At 40.4% G+C, this 17277-nt stretch overlaps 1 protein-coding gene across 3 annotated transcripts; it reads left to right on the top strand.

Moving 5' to 3' along the window:
• The first annotated feature begins 12885 nt into the window (after window positions 1-12885).
• LOC127302030 (uncharacterized) lies at window positions 12886-16154 on the top strand. 3 transcript variants are annotated; one of them, XM_051332373.1, is made up of 6 exons: window positions 12886-13190; window positions 13310-13346; window positions 13443-13564; window positions 13648-13711; window positions 14700-14716; window positions 15919-16154. In XM_051332373.1, exons 1-4 carry the CDS (start codon window positions 12939-12941, stop codon window positions 13708-13710), a joined length of 474 nt encoding a protein of 157 aa, XP_051188333.1. In that variant the 5' UTR covers window positions 12886-12938; the 3' UTR covers window position 13711; window positions 14700-14716; window positions 15919-16154. The 3 variants fall into 3 exon arrangements, 2 of the variants coding, with proteins under 2 accessions (XP_051188333.1, XP_051188334.1); XR_007852591.1 differs by having other exon boundaries at window positions 12887-13190; window positions 14700-14772; XM_051332374.2 differs by lacking the exon at window positions 14700-14716.
• The last annotated feature ends 1123 nt before the right edge of the window (window positions 16155-17277 follow it).

The raw sequence follows: 17277 nt of genomic DNA, 5'->3' as shown, positions 1-17277 counted from the left end.
TTAGGTAGTTTGTGTGAGGCTTGGACAATTGTATTGAGGTTGAGGCTCCTGCACTTGTACATGTCTCGTGTCTTGGTGTCTTTGAATCAGTGTTGAGATATAAGTCTTTTGATTCAATAATTGTTATATATACACCATCATAGCATTTGGTAGCATACCATTATTGTGCAAAACGTTTGACATGGGTGAAACGCTAAATGCACCTCTTGGTGTAGAGCATTAGCTCAGAGTTCTTTTCATATATCCAGGTTGAAGGATCACTTGGAGCTGGACACAAACGTACTCTACAGCTTTCTTATCCTCTTAGTTATATGGGATGTTCTAACGACGACACCGCCTCGTGAAAGACTCTGTCATCGAGCATTAGTCCGGTGCGATGTTCATGGGATAGACCCCTGGGAAGCCGGAAGGGCGCAATGATTGGCAAAGGAAGATTTTTTTGATGGAGCATTTTTTTATCTCAATTGTGGTTCTCTCTCTGTTCTAAACTCGGACCGAAAACGAGTGGCAAATTTTTATCCCATACTCCCTTCATCCCAAAATATGTTGCATATAATATATGGTCAAATTCAAATTTGTAAAGTATGACCAATTATATAACAAAATATATCTACTTTTATAATATGAAATCGATGTTATTAATAATGGTGAATATATATTGTTTTCATACTATACATTTCATATTATAGATATTGATAATTTTGCCATATTTCATTCTTCATCTTTACTTTTTTTTAGATACTCATATGACACTCTCCTTGGGCATTTCAGGTTCCCTTCATAGTTTAGTTTGGTTTACCATTGTGGTCATGAGTTGGTCCCTTTGGAACTTTAAAACTAAACTGACTATCGAAGGAAAAGCAATTGGTAACCTGACTAACACTTTCTACCATATGATGCTTTACATGCAGTCCTGGAGGGTTCTGGTCAGACGGAGGGACATGGCAATGCTAGACGAGGCGCTGGACGCGGTCAGGCGGCTACACGTGATGGCTGGAGCTTAGTGTGCTTTCACTACATATTCGACCCGCTGATGACCCACAAGTATAGGGGGTGTATCGTAGTATCTTCGATAAGTAAGAATGTCGATCCCAACGAGGAGCAGAAGGTGTTGACAAGCAGTTTCGATGAAGGATTCACTGTAAATGCTCACAGACAAGTATTCAGGGGGGTTTGATGTAACAGTTGAATAAAGTACGAGTATGTAAAGTGCGAGAGTAATAATTGCAGCGAGTGGCCCAATCCTTTTTAGCACAAAGGACAAGCCGGTTTGTTTACTTATAATGACCAAACGTTCTCGAGGACACACGGGATTTTAGTCTAGTGCTTTCGCTACATACGGCTAAATAATCTTCATTGTTGTGATAAGTGTTGTGTGGGTGAACCTATGCTAATGTACCGCCCTTCCTAGGACTAATACATACTTGTGATTATACCCCTTGCAAGCATCCGCAACTACAAGAAAGTAATTAAGAATTAAATCTAACCACAGCCTTATACTCTGAGATCCTGCGATCCCTCCTGCATCGATATACCAACGGGGGTTTAGGTTTCTGTCACTCCGGCAACCCCGCAATTGGCAAACGAGTACAAGATGCATTCCCCTAGGCCCATAAATGGTGAAGTGTCATGTAGTCGACGTTCACATGACACCACTAGAAGAATAACACCACAACTTAAATATCACACCATTGAATATTACTCAACCATAGTTCACTACTAACATTTAGACTTCACCCATGTCCTCAAGAACTAAACGAACTACTCACAAGACATCATACGGAACATGATCAGAGGTGATATGATGATGAATAACAATCTGAACATAAACTTGGTTCAATGGTTTCACTCAATAGCATCAACAACAAGTAGAAATCGATACCGGGAGAGTTTCCCCTATCAAACAATCAAGATCAAACCCAAATTGCTACGGCGGTGGCGGTGTCCAGCGGTGATGACGGCGGTGATGATGGTGGAGATGATGATGATGGTGATGGCGATGATGTCCAGCTCGATGACGGTGTCGATGGCGTCGATTTCCCCCTCCCGGAGGGAATTTCCCCGGCGGATTCCTGCCCGCCGGAGAGCTCTTTTCTCTCTGGTGTTCTCCGCCCCGCAGAGGCGGTCAGTAACTCTTCGCGAGGTACCCTCTCGTGGCTTAGGTCTTCGGGACGAAGGGTTTGGCGAAGAAAAGGAGGCGAAAAGGGTCGTGGGCCCCAGGACCATAGGCCGGCGCGGCCAGGGCCTGGGCCGCGCCGCCCTAGGGTGTGGGCCCACCCTGGCTCCTCCCGGCTCCTCCTTCGGCTTCCTTCGTCATCTTGAAAAATAGGATTTTTGGTATAATTTCCTTCCGTAGTTGATCTTCCGAAATATTGCGTTCTGACGGTGCTTTTTCCAGCAGAATCCTGGCTCCGGTGTTCGATCCTCCAATAATGATGAAACATGTAAAATAGATGAAATAACATAAGTATTGTGTCCCAATATGAAATATATCAATGAATAACAGCAAATTATGATATAAAATAGTGATGCAAATTGGACGTATCAACTCCCCCCAAGCTTAGACTTCGTTTGTCCCCAAGCGAAACTGAGCTCGATAGACATGACCACATGTTTATGGAGTGAAGAGTCGATGAATAAAATACGGACAAGAAGCATCATATTCATTCACACAGGACATTATAGTAAACAATCTCTTATAACTCATATTGAAACAAGTATAAGGTAATCACAAGTAAAGGTGCATAAGAAATCATAATTGGTGATGGCAAACTTCGTTCTTGGTCAGAGAACAATTAACAGATTATATCTTATTGAGCAGCGCTCCCATGTTAAAGTTTATAAGGCACAACTTGCATACTCAATCATAATGGTTTTCTCATGATCATTGATAACTTGCAAAGCTATATTCATTCAGATAAAACTTGTACTAAACAAAGAAGAATAAAAGACATGATGTAGCAAATCACAATATAATGGTTTGATCACAACTACTCAAATGCTTGCTTGAGATGGAGGGAAATAGGTTTACTGACTCAGCATAAAGTAAAAGACAGGCCCTTCGCAGAGGGAAGCAGGGATTAAATCATGTGCTAGAGCTTTTTCAATTTTTGCAATCATATAAAGAGAATAAAAGTAACATTTTGAGAGGTGTTTGTTGTTGTCAACGACTGGTAGCGGGTACTCTAACCCCCCTTGCCAGACAACCTCCTAAGAGCGGCTCCCATATTATTTTCATTTTGTGTGGCACTCCTTCCAACCTTTCTTTCACAAACCATGGCTAACCGAATCCTCGGGTGCCTGCCAACAATCTCATACCATGAAGGAGTGCCTTTTTATTTTAGCTTTATTATGATGATGACACTCCCCCAACCTTTGCTTACACAAGCCATGGCTAACCGAATCCTTCGGGTGCCGTCCATCAATCACATACCATGGAGGAGTGTCTATTTAGTTTAATCAATTTGGGACTGGGAATCCCATTGCCAGCTCTTTTTGCAAAATTATTGGATAAGCGGGTGAAGCCACTAGTCCATTGGTGGAAGTTGCCCAACAAGATTGAAAGATAAAACGCCACATACTTCCTCATGAGCTATGAAACATTGACACAAATAAGAGATACTAAGTTTTGAATTGTTTAAAGGTAGCACATGAAGTATTTACTTGGAATGGCAGAAAATACCATGTAGTAGGTAGGTATGGTGGACACAAATGGCATAGGTTTGGGTTAAGGTTTGGATGCACGAGAAGTATTCCCTCTCAGTACAGGTCTTTGGCTAGCAAGGTTAATTAGCAAGCATAAGAGTCGAGGGAAACAAACAAATATACATGTGATAGAAACAATCATGCATCTTCCTTGTAAGTACAAACAATTTTAACTTCAGAATAATAAGCTATGAGCTAACAAGAAAGACAATGAAACATCTACATGTATTTCTCTTTTCTATTTAAACCTCAAAGTGTTGTTGCTATTGACCAATGCTAAGTTTGCCAAAACCAAATAGATTTATTCAATGCTCCCAAAGTGATACCAATACTAACAACAAGGTGAATCATATAGTAGAGATTGCAAACTAAAATAAGATGTGCAATATGTAAATGATAAGACTTCTCATTAATATTCCATAACGATAACTCACACCAAGGGATACATAGATAACCAACTAAAGGAGAGATACTTCCAAACGCAACCCATCTTATATGATAACTTCCCTACTCATGATATTGATCACAAAACTCATCGGTAATCCGTATGACTTCTTCCATCATGGGGAAAGAGTCGAGGCTAAGAGCGGGTGGTAAAGGTCCCTGCAGGTTATGAGAAAAAGAACGTCGAGTGTCAACAGATCCCACCAAGATTTGCTTGCTTCCTCCGGCTTGCTGTTCTTGTCTTGATGGCACCTCCTTCTCTTCCTCTAAAAGCCCCTTGCCCTTGTTGTTGGAGGCCATGGTGCTTCTAAACCGAAAACAGATCCTGGCAGAAACAGCTCGAAACAAAACACGTCGAGAAAACGATATACGGACCTCCAGGGGTCCGGGGGATTATATAGCAAAATTTTTCTCGTCAAAAGGAAAGCACCAGATCGAACCAGAGTCGGAAAGGGGCGGCGGGGCGGCCAAACCATAGGCCGGCGCGGGCCCAGGTCAGGCCGCGCCGCCCTATGGTGGCACCCCCTCGTGCGTCCTTTCCACTCCGTTTCGAACTCATAATTTCTCATATTTTCCAAAAACAGCAAAAATATAGTTCGGAAAGTAAATTGCGTACTTTTCATTACCAGTACTGTTACCTATTCGAAGTCGAGTTCTCAGGACTGTCAATTTGCCCTTTGATGTAGGCCTCCGGTGTTTCCACTTGAATAATATCAACATCAACATTATAAGAATCACCCGAGATATAATGCTTGAGTCTTTGTCCATTCACCACTTGCGTAGCATTGCCTTGGAGAGAGCTAATTTTGATTGCTCCTGAACGATACACCTCCTCGACAACATATGGTCCTTCCCATTTCGAGAGTAATTTCCCTGCAAAGAATCTGAGACGAGACCGATACAATAGGACTTTATCCCCAATATTAAATTCTCTTTTGATAATCCTCCTATCATGCCATTTTTTAACTTTCTCTTTAAAGAGTTTAGCATTCTCATAAGCTTCACTTCTCCACTCATCTAGAGAACTCAATTACAACAACCTCTTATCACCGGCAAGTTTAGGATCTTTATTTAATTCTCTAACAGCCCAATAAGCTTTATGCTCTAGTTCTAGAGGTAAATGACAAGCTTTCCCATAAACCATTTTATAAGGTGACATTCCCATGGGATTTTTATAAGCAGTTCTATAAGCCCAAAGTGCATCCTTCAATTTACTAGCCCAATTCTTTCTAGTTTTATTAACTGTCTTTCCCAAAATAGATTTAATCTCTCTATTTGATAATTCTACTTGACCACTAGTTTGAGGATGATAAGCAGAAGCAATTCTATGATTAATACCATACTTAGCAAGAGTTTTTCTAAAACCTCCATGAATAAAATGAGAACCTCCATCAGTCATAATATATCTAGGTACTCCAAATCTAGGAAAAATAATATCTAAGAGCATTCTTAAAGAGGTCTCACCATCAGCACTTTTTGTAGGTATAGCTTCCACCCATTTAGTAACATAATCAACAGCAACAAGTATATGAGTGTTACCTTCCGAAGACGGAAAAGGTCCCATGAAGTCAAATCCCCAACAATCAAACGGTTCAATAACAAGAGTATAATTCATAGGCATTTCATTGCGTCTGGAGATATTACCAACCCTTTGGCATTCATCACAAGATAAAATAAACTTTCTCGCATCTTTGAAGAGAGTTGGCCAATAAAAACCTGATTGTAAAACCTTTTGCGCGGTTCTTTCTCCAACATGGATGTCCTCCATAAGCACTACCATGACATTTACTCAATATTTCTTGTTGTTCATACTCAGGAACACATCTTCGCATAATACCATCCACTCCTTCTTTATATAAGTGTGGGTCATCCCAGAAATAATGCCTCAAGTCATAAAATAATTTCCTCCTTTGCTGAGCTGAAAAGGTTGGAGGCAAGTACTTGGAAACAATAAAGTTAGCATAATCAGCATACCAAGGACTGTCTCGCGAGCTCACCTTTATTACAGCAAAGTGTTCATTTGGAAAACTATCATTAACAGAACAGGATCATAAGCAATATTTTCCAATCTAGACAAATTATCAAGAACAGGATTATCAAGCACCTTTCCTATCTACAATATGTAAATCAAATTCTTGCAAAAGAAGTACCCATCTAATAAGCCTCGGCTTAGCATCTTTCTTTGTCATTAGGTATCTAATTGCAAAGCATGATCAGTATGAATAGTAACTTTTGAATCAACAATATAAGATCTAAATTTATCACAAGCAAAGACTACAGCTAATAATTCCTTTTCAGTTGTAGCATAATTTCTTTGAGCAAGATCAAGAGTTTTACTAGCATAATGAATAACATTCAGCTTTTTTATCTACTCGTCTGTCCAAGAACAGCGCCTACAAGAAAATCACTAGCATCACACATAATTTCAAAGGGTAAGTTCCAATCAGGGGTTCAACTATAGGAGCGATTGTTAAGGCTTTCTTAAGAGTTTCAAAGCTTCCTTACAATCGTCATCAAAAACAAATGGTACATCTTTTTGAAGAAGATTAGTAAGAGGCTTTGAAATCTTGGAGAAATCTTTAATAAATCTCCTATAAAACCCAAGATGACCAAGAACACTACGAATACCTTTAACATCCATCGGATATGTCATCTTCTCAATTGCTTCAACTTTAGCTCTATCAACTTCAATACCTCTCTCAGAAATTTTATGTCCCAATACAATTCCTTCATTAACCATAAAGTGGCATTTCTCCCAATTAAGAACAAGGTTAGTTTCTTCACATCTCTCGCAAAACTTTATCAAGGTTTCGCAAGCAACTATCAAAAGAATTCCCATAGATGGAAAAATCATCCATGAATACCTCTACAATACTTTCACAAAAACCATGAAAAATAGCAGACATGCATCTTTGAAAAGTAGCAGAGCATTACATAAACCAAAAGGCATACGTCTATAAGCATAAGTTCCATAGGGACAAGTAAAAGTGGTTTTCTCTTGATCTTTAGCTTTAACAATTTGTGAAAACCGTAATAACCATCAAGAAAGCAAAAATGAGTATTTTTAGACAATCTTTCTAGCATTTGATCAATAAATGGTAAAGGGTAATGATCTTTCTTAGTAACTTTATTAACTTTTCGAAAATCAATGCACATTCTATACCCTACAACTACTCTTTGAGGAATGAGCTCATCATTATCATTAGGCACAACAGTCATACCTCCTTTCTTGGGAACGCAATGCACAGGACTAACCCATCTACTATCAGCAATAGGATATATAATACCAGCTTCAAGAAGTCGTAATACCTCATTCCTTACCACTTCCTTCATCTTCGGAATTAGACGACGCTGAGGTTCAACAACAGGCTTTGCATCATCTTCCATATTAATAGCATGTTGGCATATAGACGGAGAAATCCCCTTCAAATCATCAAGAGTGTAGCCAATAGCGCCTCGATGCTTCTTCAATATTTCCAATAACCTTTCTTCCTCAATCTCTGAAAGCTTAGAACTAATAATAACAGGATATATTTTCTTATCATCAATATGAGCATATTTAAGATTATCAGGTAAAGGCTTTAAATCAAAAACAGGATCTTCCTTTGGTGGCGGTGTTGTACCCAAATCTTCCACCGGTAAATCATGCTTGAGAATAGGTTGGCGAAGAAAAATTTCCTCAAGCTCATCTATTTCTTTCCTAAAAATTTCGCTCTCGCTATCCTCCAAATGTTGCTGCAAAGGATTATTAGGAACAAGAACAATAGATGCACATTGCTCCATTTTAAAATCATTACTAGGCAAATCAGCTTTATAAGGAGTTTTAGTAAATTTAGAGAAGTTAAACTCATAAGAAGTTTTAGTATAAGGAGTTTTAGTAATCTTACCGCATAAAACTTCCACATCTCGAACAATACCAATTGGAGAAATAGTTTCTCTATTAGCCAGCTGAATAACCACATCAATATCTTCAAGTTCACAAGAATCAATTTCGTGCATAATCTCCGTGTAAAGCTCATACGGAATAGCACTAACACTTGCACCAATATCACATAATCCATAATAACAATGATCACCAATTTTAACAGATATCATAGGAACACTAGCTTGTTTGGGTTTATTAGGATGTGAAACAATATTAGAAGCATCTTCACAGAAAATAATATGACCATCCTCCACATTTTCAGTCACAAGATCTTTAACTATTGCAACAGCAGGTTCAACTTTTATTTGTTCTTCAGGTTCTACAGGTTTCTTTTCACTTTTATGAACCGCACTATTTATAACAGAGTACTCTTTCATTTTAGCAGGGAAAGGAGTTTTTTCAATATAAGCTTCAGGAATAACACGATCAGCAGTTTCAACTACAACGCATTTATTAATAGATGAATCAATTTTATCTTTATACGGTCCATGATACTTATCAAAATTCTTCTTTGGCAATTCATAATGAGAGGCAAAAGCTTTATAAAGATTTACAGCAACTTGAGAATCAAGACCATATATAGCACTCATATTACGAAATTTATCAGTATCCATAAAAGCTTCAATGCATTTATAATCATAAATTATACCTGATTCTCTATCCTTGTCGTTCTCCCAACCTTCAAAGATTTTCTTGGATCCGATCAAGAAGGTCCCTTTTAAACTCTTCTTTGTTGCGTGTAAATGATCCAACAAGAAGTATCCAGCAAGGTCTTGTCTTGAAAAGAAAGTCTTGCATAGAAATTATCAATAATAACATTACCAGGAAGCTCATGAATGGGGCATTTGAGCATTAAAGACTTCAATCTCCCCCAAGCTTGGGCAATACTCTCTCCATCATGAGGCCAAAAATTATATATGCGATTCCGATCCTTATGAATTTCACTTGGAGGATAGAACTTAGAATAAAACCGGGCACAATATCATTCCATTCAAGAGAATCCCCATTATCCAAGAATTTATACCAATGCGCCGCCTTACTGGGACAGCGACAAAGAGAATAGTTTCTTCCTCACTTCATCCATAGCAATACCTGCACATTTGAATAACCCGCATAATTCATGCAAAAACAAGAATGATCACCAGGATGGACAGTTCCATCCCCTTCATAGCGGTTATCCATAACACGTTCAATAATTTTCATAGGTATTTTATATGGTATCACTTCCTCACCTGGCGCCTCATCCACTACCGTTGCAGTAGTAGTAGATTTCCCAAATAGAAATTGAAGAGAAGATCTCTCCATAATGACTTATAGCAGCAGCAGAAATAAAATCAGCACAACAAGAAAGGTTTTCCTTACCAATTCCACTTACCAATAGCGCTTCACTCCCGGCAACGGCGCTTAAAATAGTCTTGATGACCCACAAGAAAAGGGGGGGTATCGGAGTATCTTCGATAAGTAAGAATGTCGATCCCAACGAGGAGCGAAGGTGTTGACAAGCGCTTTCGATGAAGGATTCACCGTAAATGCTCACAGACAAGTATTCGTGGGGTTTGATGTAACAGTTGAATAAAGTACGAGTATGTAAAGTGCGAGAGTAATAATTGCAGCGAGTGGCCCAATCCTTTTTAGCACAAAGGACAAGCCGGTTTGTTTACTTATAATGACCAAACGTTCTCGAGGACACACGGGATTTTAGTCTAGTGCTTTCGCTACATACGGCTAAATAATCTTCATTGTTGTGATAAGTGTTGTGTGGGTGAACCTATGCTAATGTACCGCCCTTCCTAGGACTAATACATACTTGTGATTATACCCCTTGCAAGCATCCGCAACTACAAGAAAGTAATTAAGAATTAAATCTAACCACAGCCTTAAACTCGAGATCCTGCGATCCCTCCCCGCATCGATATACCAACGGGGGTTTAGGTTTCTGTCACTCTGGCAACCCCGCAATTGGCAAACGAGTACAAGATGCATTCCCCTAGGCCCATAAATGGTGAAGTGTCATGTAGTCGATGTTCACATGACACCACTAGAAGAATAACACCACAACTTAAATATCACACCATTGAATATTACTCAACCATAGTTCACTACTAACATTTAGACTTCACCCATGTCCTCAAGAACTAAACGAACTACTCACAAGACATCATACGGAACATGATCAGAGGTGATATGATGATGAATAACAATCTGAACATAAACTTGGTTCAATGGTTTCACTCAATAGCATCAACAACAAGTAGAAATCGATACCGGGAGAGTTTCCCCTATCAAACAATCAAGATCAAACCCAAATTGCTACGGCGGTGGCGGTGTCCAGCGGTGATGACGGCGGTGATGATGGTGGAGATGATGATGATGGTGATGGCGATGATGTCCAGCTCGATGACGGTGTCGATGGCGTCGATTTCCCCCTCCTGGAGGGAATTTCCTGCGGATTCTCGCCCGCCGGAGAGCTCTTTTCTCTCTGGTGTTCTCCGCCTCGCAGAGGCGGTCAGAACTCTTCGCGAGGTACCCTCTGTGGCTTAGGTCTTCGGGACGAAGGGTTTGGCGAAGAAAAGGAGGCGAAAGGGTCGTGGGCCCCCAGACCATAGGCCGGCGCGGCCAGGGCCTGGGCCGCGCCGCCCTAGGGTGTGGGCCCACCCTGGCTCCTCCTGGCTCCTCCTTCTGGCTTCCTTCGTCATCTTGAAAAATAGGATTTTTGGTATAATTTCCTTCCAGAGTTGATCTTCCGAAATATTGCGTTCTGACGGTGCTTTTTCCAGCAGAATCCTGGCTCCGGTGTTCGATCCTCCAATAATGATGAAACATGCAAAATAGATGAAATAACATAAGTATTGTGTCCCAATATGAAATATATCAATGAATAACAGCAAATTATGATATAAAATAGTGATGCAAATTGGACGTATCACCCGCTTCCGGGCTTATTTTGTATTGGGCTTATGCTGATGTCTGTCGTGTGATTTGAGTTCACTGATTAGGGGATCAATGTTACTAGTCTAAAAGAAATCCTACTGAATTTCTCTATATCCAATGGGCTGAGATTAACTATCACAAATCTTCTATGCTTACAATATATGAGTACAGAGAGATGTCAGGAGTTGGCCAATCATTTTGGTTGCAAAAGAGAATCACTCTCATTCACATATTTGGGACTTCCCATGGGTACTACTAGATCAAGAGTAGATGATTTAATGCCTATGATTTGCAAAGTGGATAAAAGATTATCTGGGCTTTAAAATATGATGTCATACAGTGCCAGACTTGTTACTATTAAAGTTGTTATCTCTGCCATGCCCAATCATGCAATGTGTGCCATTAAAGTACATAATATAAATTTGGATCATATACAGAAAGCAAGTAGACAATTATTTGGCATGGGAAAGACATAAACAAAAATGGTAAGTGTTTGGCGAGCTCGAGAAAAGATCGTCTACCAAAATGTTCTGGTGGGCTTGGAGTACTGGATTGAAGAGAGCAGAATAAAGCACTAAACATGAAGAATTTATATAAGTTCTATAATCACCATAACATTCTATGGGTCAATTTGATATGGCAAGCTTACTACCAAAATGGAACTTTACCATTGGTAAATTCTACTAGAGGATCATTCTTGTGGCGTGACTGTACCTCATTGATTGTTGATTTCAAACAGATCATAACATGTACTCCTGGTAATGGGCAGTAGTGTCCTGATGTGGCATGACAAGTGAAAGAATACAGCTTTGAAGGAAGAATTTCCACATCTATTTTCATTCGCCAAAAAGATAACATCAATAAATATATTCAATATGTTAAACCTACCTCTGTCTATGATTGCTACACAACAATTTGATGAACTAGCACAATACCTAAACAGTTTGAGTGTAGATTTCAAATGAACATGATAAATGGATTTTCCCATGGGGAGGTGACAAATATTCAACCAAAAAGGCATATATGGCATTGATAAATGCACCTGATGCACCCCCGCCTTTTAAATGGATTTGGAAATCAGCATGCTTACCTAAACAAACAAAAAAATCTTCTGGCTCCTGATTCAAGACCGACTGAATACCAAAGTACAAATGCTGAGAAAGAATTTCTTTGTGGAAAATCGGAGATGTGTTTTATGTGATGATGAAGCACCTGAAAGCATGATACATCTCTTTTTTCAATGTGACTTCAGCCAAAATTTCTGGTGGAGAATTGGTGAGGAATGGAATACTGAACTGGATATTATTGACATGATAGTCGAAGTCAAGTATAGATCCCTCAATAAGTTTTTCAAGGAGACCATGATAGCAGGTTGTTGGAGTATTTGGAACTAAAGAAATTCCATCATCTTTGATGAGGAAACTAGAGATCCAGAGAGGTGTTACTCTTTTTTTAGATAATCTATTGCCAACATTAGACATAGAGTTAAACCAAGCCTGAAAGAGGGCATGCAAGATTGGTTAGATATTTTATGAAGGACTTGATCACCAACATGTACATATGAAATTTTATAGCAATATATAAAATGACACAGTGAGGACCTTTCCCACTGTATTTGTGTAAAAAAAAAAGGGGATCGGTGTTCGAGACTTCGTTTCCGAGTGCGGTGTTGAGTTGTACTTGAACTTGGTTTGGTTCCCTGCCGGGCTACATTTCTATAACCCTTATGTTAAAAAAATAATTTTCCATATAGTTGGTTAAATTTTATAAAGTTTGACTTTGATTAAAATTGTAAGCAGCATACTTTTTGAAATTGGAACTTTTTAAGTGGTATATATATCCAAAAGGATTTTCTTGTAAAATTCTTGCCTCTCACTTGAAAAGATAAGGAGGCCCCACCCGGCAGCGTCTGCTCTCCACATCCGCAACGGCAATGGCGTTCGTCGCCATCCACGCCCGCCTCGCCGTGTTCCCCCCTCGCCTCTCCGCCTCCGCCGCCGCGTCGTCTCTCCGCTCAGATTCTTCCGGCTATCGTTTTCCTTCTCTCAGGAATTTAACTGGAAACAGCCGCCGTAGCCTACGGTACGGGCGCCGGCGGTGTCGCGCGGCAGGCATCACCTCGTCGCTCGAGCTCGACCTCACCGAGGACAACGTCCGGCAGGCCATCGAAGACGCCAAAGCCGAGGCAAGACGAACTCCATACCTTCACCCCTTTCCTTTCTGAGCACACAGCTATCTTGATTCGTGACTCGCGAGGCGATCCTCTAGCTGACGCCATTGTTGGTTTTCTGCACTATACTTCAGCTGGCCCAGCTGTTCGATACCTCGGTGGGCATGACAGGTGAAATCCAAACCGATTCGAAATCCAACCCGATTCAATCCATACACTGCTGATAGCAGTTGCTGATTTGCTTGTCCTCTTCGTCAATGGTGCCAGGGCAAGTTGATCTGGCGGAGCTGGACGGGCCGTTCGTGAAGCTCCGCCTCAAGGGCAAGTTCTGGCACACCCGCGCCACCGTCGTCGCGCGGATCGGCAATTACCTCAAGAACCGTATACCGGTGAGCTATTCTTCCTCCAGGCCGGCAATACATGACAGAGTTGAATTCGTGACGAGGTTCTTGATTTGGCATTATTTGGGCAGGAAATCCTGGAGGTGGAGATAGAAGATGAGAGCCAGCTCGACGACAGTCCTGCTGCTTACTGAGGTATTCCACACGCTGACATACATGAACGCTACATAGTATGTTGAGTCTGCTGCTGTATTGACCAACTACTAGTCTTTCCAATTTATGTTCTAGTTGTATATGTTCACCAACTACTTCAAGAGGCATTGCCACCTGATCCCTTAATCAAAAGCTGTTTCCCTGACAAAACTATTTCAGACATCTAATGTATTTCACTATTTCTTCTTCCATTTAGGTTGCAGAAAACTCTCTAGCCATCTTCTGAACCTTAATCCTAGATGGTATATGTTCAGTATTCTGCTGTATTGGCCCACTACTTCAGTATTTCAAATTTAAGCTCTAGTATGTTCAGCAACTGCTTCAAGAGGCATTGCCACACCAGACCTCTCTGACTGAATAAAGAGCGTCTCCCTAGCAAAACCATTTCACTCATGCAAATTTTCAATCTTTCGATTTAGGTTGTACAAAACTCTAGCCATCTTCTGAAATTTAATCCTACATGTAAACATGTAGATTCTTTCCTAGCGCTAGTTAGAAAATTTAGTGACAGCAGTTAGTACGGCTGCAGGAGTTTCAGTTGAATTTTGTTGGATTTTCCCTTTGCATGAAACATTTCATTTCCTGCAGGAACTGGGAAGAATTAAGGTGTTCCAAACTAGGGCATAATAGTTACAAGTCTTTAACCATCCTCAGTTCTTGCAATCTAAAATACCACCCGTTGCTATGAAGGCTGTGATGTGTGATTCATGATGACATGAACTCCTTTTTTAACCGCTTGTCATTTCAGTGTATATCACCACATGCCGACGCGCTTAACCACCTCCATTACGTCGTATTGACCTTTTGTTTAGAAAATTAACTGAATTGCTGAAGTGAAGTTGTTGAAGGCCGAAGTACATCAGTTATAGCAATTGTTTGGGCCATCAGGGATTAGCAGTTGCATAGATGGGTTAGGCTGTACCAACTATATTCTGGTTGATAGACCTGATATCTGAATGTATTTTTTCAGATTCAAGAACATGCAAGGTACGGCCAAGGGTGCCAACTTTTTCAGCATCGGGTTTAATAGGATCATATTTATTGTAAGTGGAAAGGATATAGCAATGATGTGCTCCTGTGCTGATTGTATACTTATGTGTTTACTAACTCCTGCAAATGATGCTTAAGTTGGTGCGGACATCATACTACATTTGAAACGCCACTGCATCAATATGCCCCTGTAGTCATGTGTTCATTCATCATGTCCTGTTCTGATGTGGAAAGCCCTCGGGTAGAACTAAAATCCCGCAACCGCTCTAGCTGCCAGTAAAATGCCAATGTGGAGTCAATTTATTCGATTAGAGATATAGAACCCCCTAAAACTAAACAGGTATTGAAAATAAAATAAAAAGCCCCGTTTTTCATTCTAAGAAGACAATATTTCTTTCATCCTTTTGCATTGAAATAACAAAACAAATTGAAATCAAAATAATATGATTCAACCTCAGACCCTTTTAAATGTAGCAGGATCATCCATCCCACGTGCCCGATGAACCTCATGGTAATTCAAATTTGAATTTTTACACGCGGGTGGATGCGACATTGTTCTATCTTGATATATTGGTTTCCAACTTCTTAGGCACCCACGCCATGTTCTTATGTTTTTGAAAGAACTTGGTGTTTAATTGGAAGTTTGTCTCTGCAGTCATGTGCATCCTTCTGATGAAATGCAGGACTGAGTACAAGTATGAATCTATAGCGATAACAGTTAGTAAGGCTGCGGGAGTTTCAGTTGAATTTTGTTGGATTTTCCATTTACATGAACAGTTCATTTCCTGCAGGAACCAGGAAGAATTTAAGTGTTCCAAACTAGGGCATAATTGTTGCAAGTTATAAACCATCTCAGTTTATGCAATATATAATTCCCCCGGTGCTATCAAGGCTGTGATGTGTCATTCATGATGACATGAACTCCACTTTTAGAACGCATCTTATTTCAGTCTATATCAAAATATGCGGATGCCATAAATCACGCTGCAGTGCGTTAACCTAATGACCTTTTGTTTGAACAATTAACTTTTTTTACGGTGAACAATTAACTGAGTTGCTGAAGTGAAGTTGTTGAAGGCCCAAGTATATTAGTTCTAGCCATTGTTTGGGCCATGAGGGATTTAAAGTAGCATAGATGGATTAGTTAGTACCAATTATATTCTGGTTTCGAGACCTGACATCTGAATGTATTTTTTCAGGGTCCAGAACATGCAAGGTGTTGCCGAGGGTGCCAACTTTTTCAGCACCGGGTTTAATAGGACCATATTTTTTGTATGTGGGAAGGATATAGCAATGATGTGCTCCTGTGCTGATTGTATACTTATGTGTGTAGTAACAACTCCTGTGAATGATGTTTAAGTTGGTGTGGTCATCATACTGCACTTGAAATACCACAGCATCAGTAATGTACCTGTAGTCATGTGTTCATTCTTTACAGCTAGCTCTGGTGTGGACAGCCCCTGGGTAGAACTGAAATTCGGCAACACTCCTCCATCCCATGAGCCAATAAACGTTATAGTAATTTAAATTTAAATTTCTACACAGAGGTGGATGCGGCATTATGCTATTCTAATATCTAGTTTTCACACTTCCCACGCGCCCGTGCCATATTCTTGTGCTTGAAAAGGAATTGGTGTTGCAAGCTGATCTGTACAGTCATGTGCATCCTTGTGATATAATGCGGAACTGAGATAGGTCTGAACCTTGATATCCTGCAATGCACCTCCAACAGAGAAGCTGGAAGTTGTTGCTATCAAATTCAGAGGAAGTTGTTGGAAAATCCACGGTCCATCAATAATCGTAGGAGCACAAACAGTCCCGAAAGTAATAAAAAATAAAAACAGGTCTTTGGACCGGTGGACTGAAGTTATCGGACAATCAACTAGCAGTTCCATACCCATTTCCTGGTCTATGCCAGTTTTGCATGGAGATGAAATGGCAAGTGTTCTTGGTTCACCAAGAATGCACAGACACTGACGAAGCGGGGCGGCAGATACACAGATCCATGCGCATAGAAACCGACAGAGCAACTGTGCCAAACGAAACCGTATTCAGACCGACCAAGCAAACTGAGAGTTGTTTCTCCTAAATGGCCTTTCTTAAAATTTTAGATCACTTTTAACCCTTCCAAGAACTTTTAAACTTATGTGGCCCTTTTTTGTCATGCCATGTGGAATGGCTAAACTGCAGTGGAGGTCACGCCACGTTGGTTGGCTAGACTGAAATGACTTAGCCGTTTTTCGGCCAAATAAAACAGCTAGATCACACCATTTAGGTTGGCATGTTTACAAAAATTTTGGGCCATCTGAGAATGTTTACACCCTTTGGGTAAGAATACAGGTAGGTCACGTCATTTGATATGGCTAGATTCAAATGACTTAAGTCATTTTTAGCATAGATTCTGAACAACCTTGCAAACCAAAGTGGCCTGACCTCCAATTCAGTTTAGAGCATCCCCACTCGTTGGCCCTCCCCACGCCCAAATCCGGCGAAATTTTCGTCCGGATTGGAGGAAGATTTGGCGTGGGGAGGACTAGTTTCCCAGCCGCGTGCCCAGG

The sequence above is a fragment of the Lolium perenne genome, chromosome 5 (assembly GCF_019359855.2).
Source record: "Lolium perenne isolate Kyuss_39 chromosome 5, Kyuss_2.0, whole genome shotgun sequence".
Lineage (NCBI taxonomy): Eukaryota > Viridiplantae > Streptophyta > Magnoliopsida > Poales > Poaceae > Lolium > Lolium perenne.
The sequence above is the reverse complement of the archived record's forward strand: the minus strand, read 5'-3'. Positions and strand labels throughout refer to the sequence as shown.